The sequence below is a fragment of the Pseudorasbora parva genome, chromosome 10 (assembly GCF_024679245.1).
Source record: "Pseudorasbora parva isolate DD20220531a chromosome 10, ASM2467924v1, whole genome shotgun sequence".
NCBI classification, from domain to species: domain Eukaryota; kingdom Metazoa; phylum Chordata; class Actinopteri; order Cypriniformes; family Gobionidae; genus Pseudorasbora; species Pseudorasbora parva.
Genome location: NC_090181.1, coordinates 45,602,173 through 45,628,502, shown reverse-complemented (window position 1 = coordinate 45,628,502; position 26,330 = coordinate 45,602,173). Strand labels below are relative to the sequence as shown.

At 40.6% G+C, this 26,330-nt stretch overlaps 2 protein-coding genes across 4 annotated transcripts in view; one reads left to right on the top strand and one right to left on the bottom strand.

Moving 5' to 3' along the window:
- The window catches only part of erg28 (ergosterol biosynthesis 28 homolog), an 11,634-nt gene extending 7,111 nt beyond the window's left edge, over nt 1-4,523 (top strand). For all 3 annotated transcript variants that reach the window (XM_067456270.1, XM_067456272.1, XM_067456271.1), the window contains exon 5: nt 4,135-4,523. In XM_067456270.1, the coding sequence (XP_067312371.1) occupies nt 4,135-4,223 (89 nt within the window). In that variant the 3' untranslated portion in view covers nt 4,224-4,523. The remainder of the gene's footprint in view (nt 1-4,134) is intronic.
- Nucleotides 4,524-7,734: 3,211 nt separating this feature from the next.
- Nucleotides 7,735-26,330, bottom strand: part of flvcr2a (FLVCR choline and putative heme transporter 2a) — a 59,226-nt gene continuing 40,630 nt past the window's right edge. The window contains exons 7-10 of the mRNA XM_067456257.1: nt 24,228-24,333; nt 13,853-13,964; nt 13,487-13,554; nt 7,735-9,107 (exon numbers count right to left, since the gene is read on the bottom strand). Coding sequence (XP_067312358.1) covers nt 9,066-9,107; nt 13,487-13,554; nt 13,853-13,964; nt 24,228-24,333 — 328 coding nt within the window. The 3' untranslated portion in view covers nt 7,735-9,065. The remainder of the gene's footprint in view (nt 9,108-13,486; nt 13,555-13,852; nt 13,965-24,227; nt 24,334-26,330) is intronic.

Here is a 26,330-nt window from a genome sequence, read left to right as displayed (position 1 = left end):
GGCTTTTCAACGATGGTGAGAACTGAGGGACCTGAAAAACGACTCATTGCTGGCTGTATTTCTGCTGGACAGGTCATCTTTCATTTTGATTATAATTTTTGGGTTTCTGTTTTCATGAAGCATGTATCAAGAGCACATAATAATAATAATAATAATAATAATAATAATAATAATAATAATAATAATAATAAATTTTATTTATAATGCACTTTATATTAAACAAAATCTCAAAGTGCTACAGAATTAAAAAAAAAAAAAAAATCCAATCAACAACAATAAATAAATAAAACTGAAAAATAAAATAAAATAAAGAAGTAGCAAGTCAATTAAAAGCTCTGCTAAAAAGGTGGGTTTTAAGACCACGCTTAAAAGTATCTATAGTCTGTGGAGTCCGCAGGTGGTCAGGGAGAGCATTCCACAGACTGGGGGCTGCAGAGCAGAAGGCCCGATCCCCCATAGTACGGAGATTGGCTGTGGGAGTTTTGAGGCGATACAGCGAAACAGAGCGGAGGTTACGAGTGGCTGTTTGTGTGGTGAGGAGTTCCTTGAGATAGGAGGGAGCATCACCATGGATGCACTGGTGGGTAAGGAGAGAAATCTTGTACTCGATCCTGAACGACACAGGAAGCCAGTGGAGTGATTTTAGAATGGGGGTGATATGGTCGTTTTTGCGCACCCTCATGAGGATCCTAGCAGCGCTGTTCTGAATACACTGCAGCCTCTGGAGATTTTTGCTAGGGATGCCAATAAGGAGCGCATTGCAGTAGTCCAGCCTGGAGGAGATAAAGGCATGGACAAGCTTCTCCGCATCAGCCAGTGATAGAATGGGACGAAGTTTGGCAATTTTTCTGAGGTGGAAGAAGGAGGTCTTACACAGGTGATTGATGTGCGCTTCAAAAGTAAGCTGTGATTCCATTCTGACCCCCAGATAGGTGACTGAAGTGGAAAGAGGAATGACCTGATCAGAGAAAGCAATGCTGGTGATAACGGACTTCTGGACCTGAAGTGGAGTGCCGACTAGGATAGCTTCAGTTTTGGAGCTGTTTAGCTGCAGAAAGTTTTGCTTCATCCACGCCTTTATCTCATCCAGGCAAGTGATCAAAGTGGATGGTGTGAGGTCAGCAGAAGGAGATGAACTTGTCCTAAAGTAAAGTTGAGTGTCATCAGCATAGCAGTGAAAAGAAATCCCATGCTGGTTGATGAGACGGCCAAGAGGGAGCATGTAGAGTATGAACAGGGTGGGTCCGAGCACAGAGCCTTGAGGGACACCGCAGGTGACATTGTGTGACAGGGATGTAGCTTGTCCTAACGCAACATATTCAGTTCTCCCAGTGAGATAAGAAGAAAACCAGTTGTGGACCGAGACCAATGGTGGAATGTAAACGGTGAAGGAGGATGTTATGGTCAACTGTATCGAAAGCTGCAGTTAAGTCCAGGAGGATGAGAAGGGATGGGGAACCAGCATCTGCCGCCATCAAAAGATCGTTTGTGACCCTGACCAAAGCTGTTTCTGTGCTGTGTCCTGAGCGGAAACCAGACTGAAATTTCACGAAGATGGTTATGCTCCAAATGGACCTGAAGCTGTGCAGCAACAACTTTTTCCAGCACCTTAGAGAGGTATGGGAGGTTGGAGATGGGCCTGTAGTTGTCATTAACATCTGGGTCTAAAGTAGGTTTTTTCAGAAGTGGTCTGATGATAGCAGTTTTAAGAGATGAAGGAACATGGCCAGCCTGGAGGGAATTATTAATAATCTTGGTAATAAATGGACTTAAGACACTGAGGTTAGATTTTACCAAGGCTGTAGGAAAAGGATCCAGTGCACAGGTGGATGGTTTCATTTTTCTGATGATGTCCTCAACCTCGAGCTGTGTGATGATGGAGAAGCAGCAGAGATGTTGGAAGGTCCCTGGCTGTGGATCAACAGACGGGACAGGCAGAGCGGAGGTGCTAGATAGGAGCAAGTGGATGTTGTCTACTTTGTTCCTAAAAAAGGTCATGAACTTATTGCACCTCTCTTCTGTGGCTTCTGAAAAAGAGTGAGTTTGCGGTTTGAGGATGTGATTTATAGTGGAGAAAAGCTTTTTGGAGTTTCCAGGGTTATTGTTGATGATGCAAGAGTAGAACTGTGACTGAGCATCTCTCAAAGACCTTGCGTAGGCCTTCTGATGAACTCTATAGGCTTGCCTATGAACAGTGAGTCCTGAGAGCTTGAGACGCCTCTCAAGTACGCGCCCAACCGTCTTCATCTTCCGCAGTTCGCTGGTGTACCAGGGTGCTGAGCGCGAGAAGGTGACCATTCTAGTTATGACAGGTGCGTGAAGATCTAGAAGGCTGCTCAGAGACTTGTTGTAGAAGTCAACCGACTCAGAGACTGAGGAGAGATCAACAGAGGAGAATTGCTGAAGGTCTGTAGTTAAAGAGTCGTGGTTAATCTTTTTCAGGTTCCTGAAGCAAATTTGACGGGAATCTTTGGTAAGGGAAGAGGGGCATGGCAGCTCCAATGAGATGGCCTGGTGGTCAGACACACCCAGATCATACACCAAGAGGTTTCTAATATGAGGAGAGTTGGAAATGACCAAGTCCAGAGTGTGCCCCCTAGAATGAGTGGGTCCATCCACATGCTGTTGGAGATTGAGGCAGTCCAATAATTGCAGAAACTCAGCTGCCAGGTGGCAGGAGGGGGTATCTACATGAATATTAAAATCTCCTAATATTAAAATGTTGGCAGAAGTAGAGCAGAGTGTTGTGAGAAAGTCATGCATCTCAGAGATAAAAACTGAATTTGTTTTTGGGGGCCGATAAATAAGCAGTATTGTCAAAGAAAAAGGGGGTTTACATTTAAAAGCAAGGTATTCAAATGATAACACTGTGGGCAGAGGGAGAAAAGACAGCTCCAATGATTGTCTATGAATTACAGCTAAGCCACCACCACGACCAGTGTAGCGGGCTTTCTCCAGATAGCTGTAACCAGGAGGACAGGCATCATTAAGTGCTGCGTAAACTGCAGGCTGATGCCATGTTTCCATTAAGCACATAAGGTCTAATCTCTTATCAATGATGTGGTCTTGGATGAAAGATGACTTATTTGTGAGGGATTGTGCATTAAAAAGTTCTATTTTGAGCGTTGATGGGGTGGTGAAGCATGAAGCTGCCTAATATAGCTAATACCATTACTTAGCATAAAGTTACAATATTATACACCTAGCCATTAGTAGAGATGATAAATACTCAATATGCTTAGCTCAAGTTGATCGCTGTCGTGTTGAATTTCGCAAAATTTAACTTTAGATAACAAAATGCATGTGTTAAAGCTAGTACACCGCATCCAGGAACTTTTTTTAGAGCTAAGTTAGCTTTAGCTACTGCTAATCAATAATGCTTTCATCACGGAAACTCTTACATGCAAAACACAGTATATGTTATGAATCTTACTCGAAATTCATCTTCATCCCAGTATAACTGATGTTATTGGAAAAACATGATGCTACCCGTTTTCTTTGCCTTATAAATATAACTAGCTCGTTACCAAATCAAACAAAAATATATTTTAAACTTTACCAGTATCAGTATTCTAGCTTGATAGTGAGGACTAAAAGACATCTTATTTGTTAATATTCATACTGATAAAGTTAGATGTTTAATTGCATGTGATTCTGACTCATCTCAGGTCAATAATGCATCTTCCAGCTGATTGGTCGGTGAGGCGTGTTCATGTGTTTTGGGGGCGTGGCTTTGGAAAGAGCCCAGAAGGGAGAAGGCGGAGTGAATGGAAATAATGAGCTGTCTTTAAAACAGTCGTGAGAGGTCTACAGACACTTAATTATTATACTTTCTTTTTCAGAGTACTTACATTTTAATTATGTATTGATATATAAAGAAAATTTAAACAAATTTGGAAAAAAAAAAAACGTTTTTTAACCAATTCCTACCTATCCTACCTTTAATTCATTAATTATTACATTGAAAATGACACTAAATGGATGTACATTGTATCTGAAATCTTGAAGTAGTCAGTCACACTAATGCAAAATGCAAAAAATGCGACCATCTTATCCTCAGTGCTGTATATTATCACTGGACTGTAGATTGCGATGTTCTTCACCCTGGGCTGTAACAGTGGTTTGTGTTTGCAGGCGTCTCTATCGTGGGCATGTTGATCGGGTACCAGTGTATCACGGAGCCTCAGGAGGTGACGGGAGCGCGGCAGAAGAAGAGGAACTGAGCTTCACTGCTGATGCCTTTGGCACTGACGCTCTCTGGGGACTGATGGGGCAGTGCTCCTTATACACCGCTGCCACCCAAACACATGAGGCCAAACGACCTTCTTACAGCACTGACATCGGTGGAATATTTACATGATACTTTCATATTGTTATTTGAAGTTTAATTGTCCAAAATCAAAGAGTTTTAGCTATTATATTAGAAAAGTAGTGCCGTCAAACAACTTATATTTGAGCTTCTTCTTTATCTGCACTGCAAAAAATGCTCTTCTTACTCAGTAATAGTTTCCAGTCCAAATATCTAAATGAAGTGAGTTTTTGCTTAAATCAAGCAAAATGATCTGCCAATGGGGTGAGGAAAATAATCTTATTTCTGTTTGGGACGGAAACAAGAAACAAGATTTCAATCAGAAATAAGATTATTTTTCTCACCCCATTGGCAGATCATTTTGCCTGTTTTAAGCAAAAACTCTCTTCATTTAGATTTTATTTTCAACAAAACAAGAAAAAAATATCTTATGTAGTTTTACTGATCTAGTAAATGCATCTTGGTTTAAGAATATTTAGATATTTGGACTGGAAACAAAACAAAATACTAAATAAGAAGAGCATTTTTGTATTTTTGACATATATTTGAGCTTCTTCCTTGTTGTACCCAGCTCTTAGCTACTGAAGGAGATTTAGTGAAGTTACATTCATATGTGTTTATCACACAAATCACAAATGCCTTCAAGAAGAAGCGTTTACATGAAAAGGGTTTTACATCAGATGAACATGAATGTTGTTTACTGCTCGTCGCTGTTAGTGTTTCGCCAGAACGTTTACATGGCTCATCTACGTGTTCAACATGCACAAAAAACAAGACACACTGGCGATCGCATTTTAGCCATGTAGTGCGCTTAAACTAGTCATCACTCTTTATTATTGACTGTGACATTCAATTCATTAACAAGTTTTTACACAAACGCTTCTATACAAATACTGTAACATACACAGGAGCAACATACACTCATATCAACAGCACACACACAGATCAGGGCAATAACTACACATGAACTCAGCTCTGAGGCCATCCTCTGTTTAATCAGTGTACACACAGATCTTAGTTCAGCTAGTTTTAGCTCCAGTGTTGCTCTACTTGCTGGATATTTGAAGCAATATGAAATGAATAAAAGATAAATTATCTAATTTTTTTGTGAAATCATTGTGTTCCATCTGTGAATGTTCTTTTGATTTATAATGTTTGAAACTTTTATTCCACCATGAAATAAAAAAAGTGTAATTATGACTTCTCACAATTCAGAGTTTTTTATTTATAGGTCAGAAAACATGATTTTGTGTGTGATTCAGATCATTTTAATTATATCATTTTAAACTTGTTTAAATGTTTGATTCACACTTATTAATTTTATTTCTGTGACCGCGTTGTTTGTGATTTTGGTTTACTTTGCATTGATTTTTCAGTTTTGTGCGTTATATTCTCACACGTCTTTTTATTTTTTTGATGCGTGACAGCAATACATTAGGCAGGAATCTGGCTTTTAAAGGGAAAGGGAGATGAGACTCTGATTGGTTTATTGCTCGTAACGCCCAAAAAAACGTCCTTTTTCCTTAGAATTATGAGATAAACACGCAATATGTGACCTATAAGGTCCAAATTGCAAATTTAAAGCTACACTGTGTGATATTTTCCCCCATCTAGTGGTGTAAAGGTATATGACCATCCAGTGAATAATAGTTTCTGCTCCTCTCAATTTCGATTTCGTTTCAACTCCTACGGTGGCCGATTTAGTCATGGCTTCCAGTTCGACCTCTTCGGTGAGTGTTGCTTCAAGTGATGAGGTTACTTTTGAAAACTATTATAATTTGCTGTTATTTAATTTGCCAAATTATCTATGATCAAATTAATCTATGTAAAATAAATAATAGTTTTACGTTTTCGTTATTTTTTTACCAGTTCATTGCTAACATCAGCTATCAGGTTCCCAGACGAATGCAAGCTAATCTTAGTAAAGTAACTTTTATCAGTGCTATCGTTATTCTGTATATTGTCCGACATCACTAGCGTAAAGCAAACAAATTATAATGCCATTAAAATATTAATCTCATGTTATCCGTCATAGAACACGGATATATGTTATAAGGTAAACAATACTTTTTCATCATTGACGCGAGGAAAACTATCCTAGACGTCGTTCTAGTGTTATGCACAGCACACCATGATATAATTAGCCAAGCAACAATAAAACTTCCAATATACACAAATAGGCTGAATTAATATTACCTGTCGAGAAGAAAGCAGGAAACGTCAGCGTTCTTTTTAAAATCGTTGCTCCTCATGAGCTCTTTCCATCTTGGAAAGGCCACTCCAATATTTACGTTTGTCTTGTTGATTTGCCTGTCCCGTTGCCGTCTTAATTCTCTTTTCCGCTTCCTTGGCGACTGATACATATCCCGCAATGTTACTAGGTCCCCGACCCGGGTCGAATTCGGTAATCAATTCCGGGACGTGGTTGCTTTTACACAGAAGGCGACCCGGCAATGTTCTGGGAATATTGCGGGTCTGACGTGCAGTGTGAAAGGGGCTTAAGAGTGATCCTCCATCATCATATAGCAGCCTCAAGCAATCCCCCTCTTCACATTCGACACGGTGCCATCGAGTGTAAAAACGCGAAAAGCGAAGCTTGAATTTACGGGTATGTCCCTCTTTGGCTACTGTACTTTCAAGATGGAGGAGCAACATGGCGACCGGCATTCGAACCCCTCACCCGTATGTATTTTCAATGGCATATTATAAAATTAAGAGAATACTTTATTACTTGAAAGAAGTAAATATACATTAATGAGCACATATTTTTGAAAGAACTAAGTGATTTTAGCTAAGAATAAACTAAACAAGTTACACAGTGTAGCTTTAAAATATCAGAAGTGTGAGATAAACGTTGCAAGTATACCTTTTTTATCCTGTGGTGGAACCAAGCTTTAATAATAATGGGTCATTACTTACAAACTGATGACACGTTTCCACAGTTATTACTATCGTAAATCTAGCTATCTATTTTAATGTTTTAAAAATTGAATGTACATTTATAAGACTTTGTGTTATATTATATTCAAATCCTTTGGTACTGAATCAAAACGAGTCCATCAGTCATGCATTACACACTACACCGCTGCTTTGCATATATTCCTATAAATAGTTATTTTCTAAGAAAGTACTGTAGTACTGTACTGTACGTAAGACATGAGCATGATCACATGACGGATGTTCTTGCACATTCAAGTAACCCTGTACAAACCCGTTTCCAAAAAAGTTGTTAATTTGTGAATTAAAACAGAATGCAATGATGTGGAAGTTTCAAATGTCAATATTTTATTCAGAAAACAACATAGATGACATATCAAATGTTTAAAATGAGAAATGTATCATTTTAAGGGGGGGGGGGGGTGATTTTAAATGTAATGGCATCAACACATCTCAAAAAAATTGTGACAAGGCCATGTTTACTCCTGTGTGGCATCCCCTTTCTTTTTATATCAGTCTGCAAACGTCTAATACAGGCTTCTAGTTGCTCAACTGTCTTAGGTCTTCTTTATCGCATCTTCCTCTTTATGATGCGCCAAATGTTTTCAAATGTCTGACCCCTGAACAGTTTTCCCCTTTGCCACAGTCCATTTTAAATGAGCCTTGGCCCAGAGGAAACGCCTGCGCTTCTGGATCATGTTTAGATATGGCTTCTTTTTTGACCTATAGAGTTTTAGCCGGCGACGGCGAATGGCTCGGTGGATTGTGTTCACCAATGTTTTCTGGAAGTATTCCTGAGCCCATGTTGTGATCTCCATTACAGTATCATTCCTGTATGTGATGCAGTGCCGTCTAAGGGCTGAAGTTCACGGGCATCCAGTTTGGTTTTGACCCTTGACCCTTACGCTCAGAGATTGTTCCAGATTCTCTGAATCTTTGGATGATATTATTCACTTTAGATAATGATAACTTCAAACTCTTAGCAGTTTATTTCTCAGAGAAACTCCTTTCTGATATTGCTCCACTATCGTTCGCCGCAGCATTGGGGGAATCACACAATGTGTAGCTCTCATGAAATCCAAAATGAGCCAATATTTGGCATGACATTTCAAAATGTCTCTCTTTCAACATTTGATGGTATCTATATTCTATTGTGAATAAAATATAAGTTTATGAGATTTGTAAATTACTGCATTCCTTTTTTATTTACAATTTGTACAATGTCCCAACATTTCAGGTTTGTATATTGTTGCCGTGAGTTTCAGTTGATGGCTTTATTGAAGGACTTCCACTTACCATAATAATAATAATAATAAAAATAATAATAATTGGGATGTCCAGCATCAGCAACCTGAACACTGTGTGACATCTCTTCTTCAACAGGATCTAGATGTGTCTGTTACAGTCACTTGTACTAGATTAATACTTCTAGTAATAAAAACATGAGGTCAGATTTAAGGAACCATCATGCAAACATGATACGTTTATTTACTCTAACTCATTAAAACATATTAAATCTCATTTATGAAACACAAGCATTTCATGTCAATCGTTCATATAATCATACTTGTGTGAATTGAATGTTCTACAAAAAATGTATTGTACAAAAATAGTGTTGTGGCATTTAGTGAGCTCCAACTATATGTTAGTGTAAATACTGCAGGAACAACCACAGCCAACTGAAGGGTCTCTTGTGCAGTTAAACTGCTGTCATTATTCAGGATAGCGGCTGGTTTATGGATATGATGATGAAGGTGTGTACGCGTGTGCTAAAGAAAGTGTCACTCCGGTGGTTTCCGTCATTACATCTTAAGCTCTTTTACTGCAATGATTTTCCATCTTGGGAATATATGAATGAGCCCTAAATGGGAAAAACAGAAACACTAAATCATCCATCATTACCTAAGGAACCATGATATAATTATACAACATAAAAATGCACCGAAATAACAAGAAAAAGTAATAGTCAAGTCAAACTTATTTGACATTACACACCGTTTCATACAGTAATATTTTAATTTATCAGGTTATTGCTTGGTGGGAATATGGTTCACATACAAGCAATCATAAAGTTGCCGACATTATCCGCAGACACACATCTTGCTCAAAAATGCTCATGTTTGTCAAAAGGACAAGAAAACTTGACTTAAAAACTAACCTGCATAGAGACTGGTGTAATTTATATATATATATATATATATATATATATATATATATATATATATATATATATATAAAGTTTAACATTTCTTAACTTATTTTGATGAGTTAAAACAATGTAAAAACTTATGTTGTCATAACTTATTGAACATATAATTTAGAGAGAGAGAGAGAGAGAGAGAGAGAGAGAGAGCAAAGGGTGTGTGTTCACTGTAGGACAGGAGAGATCGAGACAGAGACGCACTTCCTCCTTCACTGTCACAAATACATTTCTATAAGAGACCTATACTTTAATAAATTTAATACATTAATGAATAACTTTACAGCCATGACTGAAATAGAACAAATAAACATAATACTAGGAGAGGGACAGACAGCGGCACTGGCTGCGAGATACGTGTGTGCGTGCCACAGCCTGAGAGACAGCAGGTGAGTGTGTGTGTAATGTGTGTAATGCATCTGACCTCAGTGTGTGTCCCTACTGTCCACCACAGTGACCCCCTGAATGTGTGATTGTGTGTATATATGTTAAAACACTGTGGTATCAAATGTTCTAATTTGTTACACCGGTTATTTAAGTTCAAGTTAAGTTATACGGTGTTGTAATATTTTCTTTCTTATTACTATCAATTATTATTATTTATGTCAATGTGTATTATTATTTATGTAATTCGCTTTGGCAATATTGTATTTTTACATTCATGCCAATAAAGCAATCTTGAATTGAAAATTGAATTGAGAGAGAGAGAGAGAGAGAGAGAGAGAGAGAGAGAGAGAGAGAGAGAGAGAGAGAAGCTATTATATAGAAATTAACATTGTCACTACAATGCACAAAAACCCACTTTTCTTACTTGGTATTTTTGTCTTGTTTCTAGTCTAAATATCTAAAAATTCTTACATTAAGAAACATTTACTAGACAAGCAAAAGTTATTGTCTTGTTTTGGGCAAAAATTACTCAAAATGAAGAGAGTTTTTGCTTAAAATAAGATAAATAATCTGCCAATGGGGTGAGAAAAATAATCTTAATTCAAACAGAAAACAACATTATTTTTCTCACCCCATTGGCAGATTATTTATCTTATTTTAAGCAAAAACTCTCTTCATTTTGAGTAATTTTTGCCCAAAACAAGACAATAACTTTTGCTTGTCTAGTAAATACTTCTTGTTTTAAGAATTTTTTGATGTTTGGACTAGAAACAAGACAAAAATACTAAGTAAGAAAAGCATTTTTTGCAGTGCAGTAGCAGTTCAACTGTGGATTGAAACCCTTGAATTTGAATGGCAGCCTATGGTGACATTTCACTAGTTAAAACACAATCCCATCAAGAATTCAAGAATCAAGAATTCAACCCCCGTGAATGAATAAAAGTCAGAACTGACTAGGCCATCTGACCAATCAGAGCAGAGCAGACTCTCGGAAAACAGGGCTTTAGAAAGACTCTGAGATGTGTGAACTTACTCCCAGACGTGTTTTTTGGAGCCAGCATACCTCAGGTAAGCAAAATTTGGGAAGCGAGAGCTCAGGGTATATGTGACAGTAGTTTAACCTTGCTTTCTGGAATACCCCCTATTGCAGGAGACAACATGAGGAGCCTTTAGAACAGCATGCAGTGCACTTTGCCCTCCTGTCCCAGTAAGAGCAGGCCATCAGTGGCAGAATCAGGACAGCCTCTCAGTGTCCTCCAGCTCGTTCTCCTCCACTGTCAGATCCGATCCCACACCATTAACACTTACACTGGGCTGAACAACAGCCGCAGTACTGGCCCACTACCACAGGCACTACCCGAGCCAGAGATCGGACATCCTGCATCCTAATCTAATCCACAAATGGAAATCATCATGGAAAGAGGGAGGGATTTATTCAATTGCTTCAATCCAGTTGTTCAATTAAACGATTGCCTTTCACTGACTTTGCATTCTCTCACGAAACCACTGCATTGCTTTCACATACAATTCACCTTTTTTCATGATTTTGTTCAACATTTGTTATTACTTTACTTGTTGAGACTATTAACTAATTTAAAATTAATTTAAAACGCATAACCACGAGTACATATTACTTAACAATTAGTTAATAGTCATGAGCCTCAACAAGTGAAGTCATCACATAATGATACCTTTATAAATCATTAGCTAATGATTAATTAATACAGACGACTGGAAGCTGAAATGCAAGGCTTCGACCCGTTGTAACACATTCATTTACATTATTAGTTAATATTACACGGCTCTGTGAAATACTTGATTCTGATTGGTCAATCGCGCATTCCAGCGGTATGTTATTTCCAGATAACACCCGCTCATCCGGGTACTGCGAGTTATCGTGACCGGTACTACTTCTGTGCTTAATGCTGGCGCCATCTTGTGGCTGTTAAATACTTAAACAGCCGTGGGTTACACTGGAAGACTTCAAGGCGGGTTTCCTTTATAAAGTTTTAAATATGGATATTTTTCTTACACAAACGCATCGATTGGCTCTATTAACCCATCGGAGTCGTGTGGAGAGTTATTTGATGGACAGCTGCATTTTTATGGACTTAAACACAACTACTGCTGGGATTAACGTTAGCCTGGACTTTTTAAATATAACTCTGATTGTATTTGTCTGACAGAAGAATGTCATAAACACCTATAATGACTTGAGGGAGAGTAAATCATAGGCTTGGTTTCATTTTTGGGTGAACTAACCCTTTCAGCATTCATTTTCAACATTTAGCAGCAATAGATAAAGGCTTAAAGCAGGTTGGAACTGTTTTTCTTCGCGGAAGCTTTGCGTAAGAGTTAATAAAATATTTAATCTCAAGACAATATTTTGTGTCTAATTTATTGGAGACTAGTAGCCGTGTAATAAGCGGGATAATGTCCACCCAGCCGGTTGTTATCGCAGAATAAACCCCTTCAGAGTGACGCTCCGCTTCGCCTCGGGGTCCTGATCACTCTGAAGGGGTTTATTCTGCGATAACAACCGGCTGGGTGGACATTATCCCTTCCATATATGATGTTATTAGGGAATTAATACAGGATGTCATATTTAATTAATATCAAGAATATATGAATCTATTGCTGATGAAGTAATCATTAATAAATTATTTAGTTCTTTATGAGTCATACATTAACTCATGATTATCTGTGGTTAAGCATTAATTAATGCATATTAGTGCACATATTGTAAAGTCTCTCTCTCTATAACCACCAGATGGCCCCGTGGAGTTTATTCTCCTGTTCATTTGTTATTTGTATTTGACTCTGTTGCTGAACCTGTGTCACTTCTATAGACAGATGCTCACCAGGATGTGAACTCCTGATCATAAGTGACTATACATCAGCTTCATTATTCTCAATGCTTTGGAAGAGTCGCTCTTGTAGAGCTGAAGTGTCTATTCAAGAGCTTGAGTAACGTTGGTAAAAACACCCAGAAGTCCATCTAATCATTTTATTTGAAGTGTCACTCCCAGTCTACAGTAGATTATCTAACCTCAACAGCCTCCAGAGTTCATTTAACCAAATGGAGAGCTTAAAATGGGCATACTGAATTGGTTTGGCTGTGTTATTCTAGGACGATATGCCTACACTGAAAAAATGCTCTTCTTACTCAGTCATTTTGTCTTGTTTCTAGTCTAAATATCTAACAATTCTTAAATCAAGATGCATTTACTAGATCAGTAAAACGACAGAAGATATTTCTTTATTTTCCTGGGGAAAATAAAATCTAAATGAAGAGAGTTTTTGCTTAAATCAGGCAAAATGATCTGCCAATGGGGTGAGAAAAACAATCTTATTTCTGATTGAAATCTTGTTTCTTGTTTCCGTCCCAAACAGAAATCAGATTATTTTTCAGACATCCTAACAGCATGACAGCAGGCCTAGTAGAGCACAGTCTGATCTATTGTATATTCTAAGATCTCAAAGTAAATTAAAACCCATGTTATGTTTCAATCCTTGACAGAACCTCATGGATGTGCAGCACCTTTTCTTTTTCACACAGCCTGATAGAGCATCCGATCCCTCTTCAGGCAGACCGTTTTCAGATATTTAAACACATTATTTCTTGTGTTAAAGCCCAATGATATCATACTTACTACAGCGTTCAGCTCCGTCTGAGACTGATGATTGGCCTTCTGTCGCCGCAGGTCAGATTTTATAAGAGCTGCGAGGCAGAGAAACACATCAGCACGTCAAGTAAAAACACTCTTTTATGTGTGTGTGTGCGTGTGTGTGTGTGTGTGTGTGTGTGTGTGTGTGTGTGTATGAGTGTGTGTGTGTGTGTGTGTGTGTGTGTGTGTGTGTGTGTGTGTGTGTGTGTGTGTGTGTGTGTGTGCGTGTGCGCGTGTGTGTGTGTTTTCTATGGGGAGTGTTACTTGCTTTTAGACAAACTAAACTAACACAGTAAAACTTTAAACTAGAAATCATGATTTTCAGTTAGACCAAAATTGATAAGTGTCTACCTGTCATGATGGAGCCGATGAAGAGGAACACACAGAGGAAGATGTTGCCGGCCAGTGTGCTGTAGTTATCCAGGATTTTGCCTTGAATGATGGTGAATGCGATTCCAAATATCTGCACACATCAGAACGATCATGAGCATGTGATACCAGTGAAAATTCACAATTCAAGCCCACAGCTAAAACTACTAGCCTAACTGCAAAACATTATTAAAGGGGGGGTGAAACACTCAGTTTCAGTCAGTGTCATGTCAATCTTGAGTACCTATAGAGTAGCATTGCATCCTGCATATCTCCGAAAAGTCTTTATTTTTTTAATAATTATATAAGAAAGATGCGCTGTTCTGAGTCTTTCCGAAAAAAGCCGAGCGGGTGGGGGCGTATCATGTGAGCGGAGCTAAATAATGACGTGTGCTCGCTGCTGCTATGTTGAGTCGAGTGCGTCGTAAAGCTGTGTCATCCCTAACAGCGGGAAAAAACTTTATTCAAAATAAAAAAAATGGCTTTTAATCAGATACAGCCATACATCTATGATCCGGAATCAGACCCAGAGGCTGCAGTTGAACAGGAGCAGCAGCAAAAACGACTAGAGCAGGACGTCTCTATGTGGTACAAGTTATACACTAACTATATAATATGCTTAGCGGCTTGTGTTATTTACATATTTATACTTGAATTATATCGTCGTATTTTTGTCTTTGAAGGTGTACATGTGGGAAGTGCAGTTGTGCACGTGTGTGTGTGTGTGTGTTTACGCGTGGTTTGTGTAGACAATTGTAACGTTAGTAAGCGGACTGGTTTTGCACGGCAGGCTAAGTTAGTGTTTACATAGAAAGACATGGAATAGTAGCGCATTTGAATGAAGAACCGCGCTTATTTAGTTCAACATATTTCCCCACTCTTTGTGTATTGTTGTTTGGAGTGCTTTTACAATACACAAACATAAAGTTACACATATAGTGGCCAGCTAAACAAATGTACACGCACTACACATCGCATGCTCCATTGATCAATTAACTATACGTGATCATGTTTGGGCTACTTGATGAGCATAGGCAAAAACACAGACATTTGAAGCAGTCTTACTCACCGCCTGCGGTTCTAACGTTGGGACCTTTATCGTTGGGACTGCTCCATCCTTTAACATTAGGCGATTGGAAAATCCGGCGTCGAGCTGGGCCTTGTTTATGAAACAGTCGGCACCGAAATGCAGCGAACAGATATAAACATTCGCGCAACTCAGTTGCTGATCTGGAAAAGCAAATTACATCCACTGTTGCCTTAACGCGGGTTTTTGGGGAATCTGTGCAGGACTGTCTTGGTCTGGCAACCAAAAACGCACTTTTTGATGTCATTGTTAATTGTGCACATCACCTGTGCAGCGCAGCCTACAAGCCAGTGCTTTGATGGGCGTAGGCTGTTACTTTCGCTCTCTCTCCCTCTCTCTCTCTCACGCTCTTCCGGTAGAATTGCCCGTACGGCCCATACAAGGAAATTCCGACCTTTTAACGTCAAGTGGACCCATGATCGAAAAAAACTTGCCGAAACTTATGACTAACCGTAAGTAGTATTTTTGACAAAGTAATACTCCCATCAAACGTCCACCTTAACTTTTGAAACCTTATTAAAGTTACAAACGTTATTCATCCAAGAGCAGTGGAGGATTATTATTTTTGTCCTGTGTTGTCTGATTAACATTAAAAACAGCAGCAGGAATATTAGGCTGCTGTCACTTTAAGACTAATGCACGGATCCAATACACTGATCTTTCTCTACTGTGTACATTCACTTCACTAGGGGTTAACTAGGATACTGACCAGAAGGAGCATTTTTGATGATTTTTTTTGTGAATTTGTCTGTTAAAGTCCAAGAGCCAGTGAAAGAGCGGTATTCGTGAGCATGCTTCAGATGTTTGAGCGCACATCACTGTCCACACAGCGTGCAAGTAATGAACTGAGTTCTCTTTTGCACATTCTTGCGCTTGACTAATTAAATTGCCAAGGCTTTAAATCTTGTGATGATGCACGGCCTAGTTCTGCACAGAGCATGCCTCATGTTTGCTTACCGTTCATGTGCTCACAGGGCATTGCATTGTTAGAAAACCTAAAAATATTACCGGCTAACTAGCGTCTGACACCGTTTCATATACTCGGCAATTAGGGCCATTGCTAGGGAATTCTGGCTCCCTGAAAAATAAACGTTATGCAAATAGTAATAAATTCAAATAAACGTTATTGCTGTTACTTATTTTATATGCAAAGTTGTATATAAATGTTATATCAAAACAATGGCATTAAGCAATTTATAACTTATTACTGTTTAAGTCATCAAGCAATTATGCATGATTAACTATTAAAATAACAACAAAAGACAAGAAACTAGTCTAGTAAAATGATAACAAACTTTAAAAAAAGAACATTAATATAATAGGCTTATAATTTTGTCTTTCCAGTTAGTCTGATGTCTAAAAGTGGAGATAAATATTCAGAAATTAAAATGAATGCAGTCAAATGTAAAAAAAAGCCACTTAAGTTTCTCACTGTCTTAATTTTTGATGATGATAATGTGCTATTATTTTTTTTTAAGCTAATAAATGTATCCATCAACAGCAGTGGGTTGTATTCCCGTTTTCTTGACTGTATTGTTAAAAACATCACCAGCCAGAGTCCTGCACGGGTCCATTTTTGGAGACCCGCCCCCGCCCTTACCCGCAAGGTTTAGCACCCGATCCGACCCGTGACCCGTGAAAATATCAAAATTAAATCCGCACCCGCCCAGACCCGTTAATATTTGGCCCGTTACCCGACCTGTGCCCGCGATAAATCACACACGCTAAAATCATTCAAATGAAATGGTTTATTTTTTTATCCTGCACCTCTCAACATCAACAGCATCATGAATGGGCTAATGAAACAAGCAAAAGAGCCTTTAAAGACTCGATGTCAACAATTTCATATAGCTACTCCACTCACCAACTTTACTTTTACTTCATCCATTGCTACTCCTGCAACGCTCGCTCCTTCTGGGTTACGAGAGGCATCAACAAAAGTTTCAATGTCGCAGTGGTGGTGATGTGATGGGTCAAATGGCATATCGTTGTTGCGTGTGTGTGTAATGATAATTTGGACATAGAAATTGTAATAGCCTACAATATGTTCGATGGGGGAAGAAGGAGGCGGGAACCGGCGAACATTTAAAAGACTTTAACCAAACAAAACGAAAGTAACGTGGGCAGCCCCTCACGGACATCTGCCACGCGCACATAATAAAACGGGATGCACCGATCATGATTTTAGTAGCAAGCAAAACGGTTTTGCGCGTCAGACTAATGTAACGTTCGAACAGCAATGAAGTCCGTTAGCGCATTTGAATGACGAAGCACGCGATCGTGTCGTTTACTGATGTTTACTCACGTGACGATAGCCGACAGCACAGACATTTGAAGCAGTTTTACTCACCGGCTGCTTCCAAAGCAGGACCGAACCTTTATCGCTGGGACCGCTCCGTCAAAAACACACTTCTTGGAGTGTGGAGATCCACTTTGCGATGCGACTGAAGCATTTCTGCGTTCAAATCGGTTCAAATGCAGCGCTGCCTTCCCGGAATGCTGTGCTGAAGCGTTGAAGTCGCTTGATGTCAAAGAAGGATGGAGGAATGAATTGACCAAGGCGTGCATTTCCTCTCTCGCTCTAGTCACGCGCGCGCGCGCGCCGTACCGGGAGAAGAGCCCGTACGGCCCATACAAGGACCTTCCGTTCTATTAACGTCAAGTCGACCCATACTCGAAAAAAACTCTCCGAAACTTGTGAGAAACCGGAAGGAGTATTTTTGACACCGAAATACTCCATCAAACGTCCAACATTAGTTTTTGAAACTTTGTCTATGTTTAGGATGGGAATCCAAGTCTTTAACAAGCTCAGTGTGCATGAGACAGCATTTCACTCAGCATTTTTTTTACAAACAGAAGCATTCGGCTCTCTCACAAGTTAGTCTGTTTCGTTTCTCTTCCAACACGTGAGAAGCTGAGCTGAACGAGTGCTCACTATCTACACTTGTGCACGGCGCAGCGAGGAAAGCTTGCGCAACTTCAGCGAGTACAGAAAAGCAGCTCTTACCGTATTTGTGTGCCAGTACACCAATGGCTGTTCGCTTCTTGGTATCTGTGCTTCAGACAGGTAGCTCTGCATTTCCAGTCCTGCTCGCATATTGCAAAATACTTCCACACAAGTGACATTGCGAATGATTGCAATATAAGCGCATGTCGATTGCGCAAGCGGGCGTACTTCCGGAAAAATCGGCGGAAAGAAAAAAAAAAAAACGCGTGAGAAAAAAGTCGCGTGCTAGAAGCAAAAACCGGCCGGTTCCGATTTTGTGCCGGTCAACCGGTGCATCCCTAGAAAAAACAACTCAACGTCAAATCCAGGTGTGGTGATCTCTCGTCCCATGATATGCCTCCGAGCTCCCTCAGAGGACTCGAGACCGGTGTGGCTCGCAGGTGACGCTCATTCACAATCACGCCCCAGTCTCGCTCGTTCTCTTTTTCTCGTTCACCTCGCCACAGAAATATTGCACATAGGCCTATTTTTCATCCGCGCTACTACCCACCCGCACAGAGTTAATTATCCGCCCGCATTCCTCCCGTGAATTTTATAAATGTCACACCCGTTTCAGCCACTTTTATGCAGGTACCCGCGGGTATCCTGACCCGTTGCAGGACTCTGTCACCAGCATTTGGCAAGTCTGTAATCCTTTTGACACTCTATCTCATATCTCATAGACACTCATATCGATTTTCTTGCAGACAGGGGACTTTGAGCACGTCATCATTTGGGCGGTGCGGTATTCAGAGATGTGACAGTCCCGGGGTTTCACTTCTACTGTAACGGAGCAGCCTCAACTCTGATTGGTCCACTAATTAACCATCAGACCAAACCATTTTTAGGAAGGGGGAGAGTGGCAATTTGGAAAACTTTATTTTCATATAAGTCTCAGTCATAGAAATGCATAGATTATAATAATTCACAAGAGTAGGGGAATCTATAGAATAACTCTATGGCCCCTGAGCGGTGGCCTCCACCTTTCACCCCACTAGAGAAAGCCCTGTCGCCAACACTGTATTTGGTGCTTGGCAAATGTTCATTTTAGGAACTAGTCACACATAAGTTACATTTCCATTACAGAGTCACACATAGCTACATTTCCATTACAGAGTTGTGTAAAACTTGATGTTTTCTAAATGTCGATGAACAAAATGACAGCGTTTCCATTAACCGATTTTATGCGATATAAACGTCGTTTTTTTCCTCTTGTGATGAGTCATTCCAAACATTATGCTATGTTTTGGTTTATGTCCACTATATCCAGCCATCGCACTAGCCATTATTATTAATGGAAGGAGAATTTGCATCCTAAATAGTATTCGAAAATAGAATTAGTATGTCCCAAATCGTAATATGTTGAAAAGAGTATTCCAAAGATTCCTGGATGGTTTACTATTTCCGGTCCGAATTTGAAGTATGGATCGATGGGCACTCTAACCATAGACATCATATACGTAGACGCCTCATGACGTGCTGGAGCGTGATCCAGCGTCGCCGCCATATTGGTTGGGTCTCTCCACTCAACGCTAGCATTCAGAGTCAATGGAGAGCGAGCAATTATGCCTGTATTTTATGCAGCTTACGGTCGCAATAACGCAATATTGATACCAGATCGCATGGGATTACATTTCACAAGTAAGATTGAACAATAATTTTGGTTATTTTACAATTTATACATCATTATCATTTCATGCTTGTGTCATTTGTGGTGTCTGTATTTCACAAAGTAAGGCTGCACCACATCGCAAAATGAACTACCCTGGAGTTACAGAGTGCAAGCATACGCAAGAAGCTGTGCAGAACAGTTCTTTTTAAAGGATTTTAGCTCCCCAGTCCCAGTTGCAAGCCTGGCAGGGTAATGTAAGATGCTGGAATGACCTGGAGTTATAACATTTACTTTAGGCCTTAAAAAAAATAAAAATAATAATTCTGAGCTGGTACAGTATATATGGGAGCTTGTATGTGTGTGTGTGTGTGTGTGTGTGTGTGTGTGTGTGTGTGAGAAATAAATCTAAGTCTTCTACATGAAAGCAGAATTGTTCAATGTGTGACAGCGTCCTCTATCATAACTAAGTCTCTGCAGTTTGTAACAAACCAAACCGTGTGAAAATCCGGTAAAAACTCAGGGAGTTATGATCATTGTAGTTGAGAATACATCTTCCTCAGTAGAAATAAATGCGAGGGGGGGGGGGGGGGGGGGGCCTCATTGGGGACCCATCCAAGATGGCGCCGCGCTGATACGTCCGCTCCAATAGGCAGCGTCATTCTATGGGGCGTCTACGTATATTATGTCTATGACTCTAACGGCTGATATTACCCACAACCCATTGCGAGTTGGACGAGGATTCGAGCGTAGGTGTGGTGTTTGAAATGTAAGTTCAAGCTTGTTATTATTTTTTTAAGCTCTATTACCTCAAACAGATAGTTGTGGTTAACAGGATTACAACGCTTTAGTGCTTTTTAAACGTTTAGAACAGTACATTGCTGTCAAGACAAAAAACATTTCATAGTCAAAGTTAAAAATAGTTTTATTCATATAACTGGCGTGAGAGCGCAACGAGGCTGAATGTGTTGGCATAGCAACGATATACTTCCTGCCTGTGTGTCCTACGAAGGACGTCTCGTTTAATTCTGATTGAGGACACTCCGTATACTGCATCCTACACAGGACGTGTCCTCCGGAGGACGCAACCTTCGACATTTAACGAAATGAGACACAGCTATTGTCGGTTCTTGTGTTTTTTGTAGTGTGTTGATGTAGTTTCCGTTCTCCAGCGTTGGGTATCTTCTGTTCTTAGTATTTGTGAATAAACGAACCCGTTTAGTTTTGGATGTCTTGGACTTCTCATTGCCTGACTACAGCAACGCGTAACAGTGTTATTCAAGCATCCATTAAAATTAAAAGAGCGACATGTTTGCGTTTGCAATGTGGTAACTCCATGTTGGCTAATTTAGAAATGCTTTTAAAATTAAAAACTTTGTGTTTTATGAACAAGATACATTTTTGAAATGAAGACAGCGTTTGGAGTGCATGCAAAATATTTCGTTCCCTAAATCCACGGCCTTTGTTGTTATTGTGAGTTTACACAAATGAAAGTAGACAGTTTATAATTGTTTTCTTATCTGTATGGATAATAAAGACAGTGTATTGTGAGTTGTTTCCACTGTCATAAAGGAAAAAATCCATCAGAGCACTCCGGCGCCTTTTTCACCCATGGGTTAAAGAAAACGTAGCCTATTAGTTTCGTAGTTAGGCTATGTTTAAATATTAGCCTAAAAAATATCATTGTTTTAATTTCATATGTTGATTGTACAAAGTGAGCACAACCTTCTACACAGACATGCTAATAGAATCGCCATTGGCTAGTGAATGTTTTAGTTTAGTTGCTAGACTGACATACTTTATGTTATACTTTTATACAAATATAAAAACATGGAAGTGTGACAAAGGGGCATTGGCTATAAAAACTCTCTAATGTGCAGTCTACACATCACTATACAACATAGCCTATGTCCTTTTTAGGAGAAAATATGTTGCGTTAACAAGATTTTTTTTTTTTTTATGACAACTTTTTATTAGGAGAAAATATTTTGTTAAAATGACATAGCATCTTGTTATTACCACACTGAGTGGAAATATTAATATGTAGGCCGATATAATATATGCTATATATGAGAGTTTTTGCGAAATTGACGCATTTCCATTGAACGTATTTTCAATTCCCATTTTCAATTTGCGCAGCTTGAAGGGTAATGGAAACGCAGCTAGTGTGAGCTAGATGATTTAAGCTTTATTTTTGTTCTTTTTGTTAAAAGTGAATTTAGTCAGCTTGTACACTAGCTTATAGATGAGCTCAAAGCATAAAACTAATGAACTAAACTTTGAATCTGACAGATTTAGATGTGACTTGCATGAACACATTTTGAAAATGTTACCTGAGCTGAACCTAGAAGAAAATGCACCATTGTAAGACTGTGAGTGCCCCTTTCAGTGCAAAGTGAGTGATCTAGAGGTCTGATGCAGAGGTTAGGGCTAGGGTTAGGGCCTCTGAAGCAGAGGTTAGGGCCTCTGAAGCAGAGGTTAAGGTTAGGGTTAGCTGAAGCAGAGGTTAGGGTTAGGGCCTCTGAAGCAGAGGTTAGGGTTAGGGCCTCTGAAGCAGAGGTTAGGGTTAGGGCCTCTGAAGCAGAGGTTAGGGTTAGGGCCTCTGAAGCAGAGGTTAGGGTTAGGGCCTCTGAAGCAGAGGTTAGGGCCTCTGAAGCAGAGGTTAAGGTTAGGGTTAGCTGAAGCAGAGGTTAGGGTTAGGGCCTCTGAAGCAGAGGTTAGGGTTAGGGCCTCTGAAGCAAAGTTTAGGGTTAGGGTTAGGTTAGGGCCTCTGAAGCAGAGGTTAGGGTTAGGTTAGGTTAGGGCCTCTGAAGCAGAGGTTAGGGTTAGGTTAGGTTAGGGCCTCTGAAGCAGAGGTTAGGGTTAGGTTAGGGCCGCTGAAGCAGAGGTTAGGGTTAGGGCCTCTGAAGCAGAGGTTAGGGTTAGGGCCTCTGAAGCAGAGGTTAGGGTTTGGGCCTCTGAAGCAAAGTTTAGGGTTAGGTTAGGGCCTCTGAAGCGGAGGTTAGGGTTAGGTTAGGGCCGCTGAAGCAGAGGTTAGGGTTAGGTTAGGGCCTCTGAAGCAGAGGTTAGGGTTAGGGTTAGGTTAGGGCCTCTGAAGCAGAGGTTAGGGTTAGGGTTAGGTTAGGGCCTCTGAAGCAGAGGTTAGGGTTAGGGTTAGGTTAGGGCCTCTGAAGCAGAGGTTAGGGTTAGGTTAGGGCCTCTGAAGCAGAGGTTAGGGTTAGGTTAGGGCCTCTGAAGCAGAGGTTAGGGTTAGGTTAGGGCCGCTGAAGCAGAGGTTAGGGTTAGGGCCTCTGAAGCAGAGGTTAGGGTTTGGGCCTCTGAAGCAAAGTTTAGGGTTAGGTTAGGGCCTCTGAAGCAGAGGTTAGGGTTAGGTTAGGGCCGCTGAAGCAGAGGTTAGGGTTAGGTTAGGGCCTCTGAAGCAGAGGTTAGGGTTAGGGTTAGGTTAGGGCCTCTGAAGCAGAGGTTAGGGTTAGGTTAGGGCCTCTGAAGCAGAGGTTAGGGTTAGGGTTAGGTTAGGGCCTCTGAAGCAGAGGTTAGGGTTAGGTTAGGTTAGGGCCTCTGAAGCAGAGGTTAGGGTTAGGTTAGGTTAGGGCCTCTGAAGCAGAGGTTAGGGTTAGGTTAGGGCCTCTGAAGCAGAGGTTAGGGTTAGGTTAGGGCCTCTGAAGCAGAGGTTAGGGTTAGGTTAGGGCCTCTGAAGCAGAGGTTAGGGTTAGGTTAGGGCCTCTGAAGCAGAGGTTAGGGTTAGGTTAGGGCCGCTGAAGCAGAGGTTAGGGTTAGGTTAGGGCCGCTGAAGCAGAGGTTAGGGTTAGGTTAGGGCCGCTGAAGCAGAGGTTAGGGTTAGGTTAGGGCCGCTGAAGCAGAGGTTAGGGTTAGGTTAGGGCCTCTGAAGCAGAGGTTAGGGTTAGGTTAGGGCCTCTGAAGCAGAGGTTAGGGTTAGGTTAGGGCCGCTGAAGCAGAGGTTAGGGTTAGGTTAGGGCCGCTGAAGCAGAGGTTAGGGTTAGGTTAGGGCCTCTGAAGCAGAGGTTAGGGTTAGCTTAGGGCCTCTGAAGCAAAGTTTAGGGTTAGGGTTAGGTTAGGGCATCTGAAGCAGAGGTTAGGGTTAGGTTAGGGCCTCTGAAGCAGAGGTTAGGGTTAGGTTAGGTTAGGGCCTCTGAAGCAGAGGTTAGGGTTAGGTTAGGTTAGGTTAGGGCTTCTGAAGCAGGGGTTAGGGTTAGGGTTAGGGCCCCTGAAGCAGAGGTTAGGGTTATGTTAGGTTAGGTTAGGGCTTCTGAAGCAGGGGTTAGGGTTAGGGTTAGGGCCCCTGAAGCAGAGGTTAGGGTTAGGGTTCAGTTAGGGCTTCTGAAGCAGGGGTTAGGGTTAGGGTTAGGGCCCCTGAAGCAGGGGTTAGGGTTAGGTTAGGTTAGGTTAGGGCTTCTGAAGCAGGGGTTAGGGTTAGGGCTTCTGAAGCAGGGGTTAGGGTTAGGGCCCCTGAAGCAGAGGTTAGGGTTAGGTTAGGTTAGGGCTTCTGAAGCAGGGGTTAGGGTTAGGGTTAGGTTAGGGCTTCTGAAGCAGAGGTTAGGGTTAGGGTTAGGTTAGGGCTTCTGAAGCAGAGGTTAGGGTTAGGGTTAGGTTAGGGCTTCTGAAGCAGAGGTTAGGGTTAGGGTTAGGGTTAGGGCCCCTGAAGCAGAAGCCTGACCTGTGCTGAGCAGTTGAGCAGTCCTGATGATGTTCCCTCGGACTCCGGGTACGTCAGCTCCACTGCAAACTCAAAGCCCAGCGGCAGATAACCCGTCATGAAGAACCTGTGGGCAGACAGCACAATCACAACGGCCCAAACAAACTGGAAATAGTGGGTTTTTATCAGTCAGCCACTGCCACAAAATGTAAGAAATTACATGCACAGCAATAAAAGCATGAGACTGTAAGCCATCAAGTTTGCAAAATAGACACACACACACACACGGAAATATGAGACTGGTGAAACTGTAACAGAGAAATGTGAAAATGTGAAATAAAATCAATGAATCAAATAAAGGAGAGAAATTGGATTCAAAATGAAAAAAGTCACACACTATGTCTCTTCCTTGAACACACACACACACAGAGAGAGAGAGAGAGAGAGAGAGAGAGAGAGAGAGAGAGAGAGAGAGAGAGAGAGAGAGAGAGAGTAAGATCAAAGGATATAATTATTCCTTAGTAACCTCCAGGCCTATTGCAGCACCTGTTTATGAAAACAAAAGCCAACCAAACAAACAAAAAACTTGATAAAAATAGTCTTTGAGAATATGTTATTATATATTAAAATCAACAACTAAAAAAAAGGGGCAAATATGAGCAAAAATCACTAGAATTCACAAGCCTTTCCACAGAGAGCTGTAAATCCACTAGTGGTAAAAATGTGCTATAGCATGATAAATGCTCAATGTGTCCACCGGATGGCACCAATCTCATTAAAAAAAATTTCTCATGAGGCCTAGGCTTGACTCTAAAATGAAATACAGCTTTAATAATAATAATTATTATTTGTATATATATTATATACATTTTCTATTATATTCAATGGGAAAAATGGGTCATAATTATTGCATACATATTAATTATAAAATTATCTCAAAACAACCAAAAAATTAAAGAAAAAATATTATTGAACAAAAATATATTTCATTGATTTTACAAAAAAAAATGACCCGAAGCGTTTTATAATTATATATTTTTTTAAATCATAGCTTCATCGGAATGGTCCAAAACTTGATGACTTTATTGGTACTTGGTATATGAACACCCCAAAAACGTCTCGGGTTATGTATATAACCCTTGTTCCCTAAGAGAGAACTTCGCACTGCGTCGAAACGACGAATTTGGGGATGCTTCCTAAGCATCAACGCATCTGAAGTATGAATGAAACTAGTCCAATCCTGATTGGTGTTGCGTCATGACGTAGATGTGACGGCATACCCGGAAACTATAAAGGGGAGACCGGCGCATAGTAGCGTCAATTATCGCGATGAAGCAAAATGCTCTCAGGCGATACGCGGTGTGGCGACGAGACGCAGTGCTCATTCCCTCTCAGGGAACAAGGGTTATATACATAACCCGAGACGTTCCCTATATCGAGGGAACTTCGCAAAGCGTCGATACGACGAATTTGGGGAACGAGTGCCCACTAGGCCACACCAAGAATACGCCTGCCCTATTGTGAAGCTGGAGACCAGGCACAATTAGGACTGGAGCACCCTAGCGCCGGCGTCGCAGGGAGTTGTTGATGACCTTCCTAGTATATTCTCAAGGCCCTGAACGGGCATAAAAGGAAACGCCTCCCTCCTTCCGCCGTCACATGGGCCGGGGGATGAAAAACCTGAAGAACCAATGACCTGGTCACCTAGATGGCACCCTAGGTACCTAGGTATGGCCTTAAAGGAGTACTTCAGCGCTGGGAAGATGAATCTGTATTTAAACTGGGTCCTCAATGTAGTAGAAATGTGAAATTATTTTTTAATTTGGTGTCTTCTAGACTGAGAAAAGACAAAAAATGTATTTTTGTTTCATGGGGATGAAAGACTACAATTCCCAGAATGCTTCGCTGCCCTATGAGGCCATTCCCAAAGCCACCAACTTGATTACAGTGACTGAGTTAGAGAAGACACTACAATTAAAAACTGAACGTGTGTGTTTAATATAATGAGTGAGTCGCCGCGCGAGTCTCACAGCACTGAGCACTAACTGCAGGAGTGATGAGAGCTGAGGTAATTGCGACTACATTCGCGGCATACATTCACAACGCGAGTTCAGTCTGGTACGC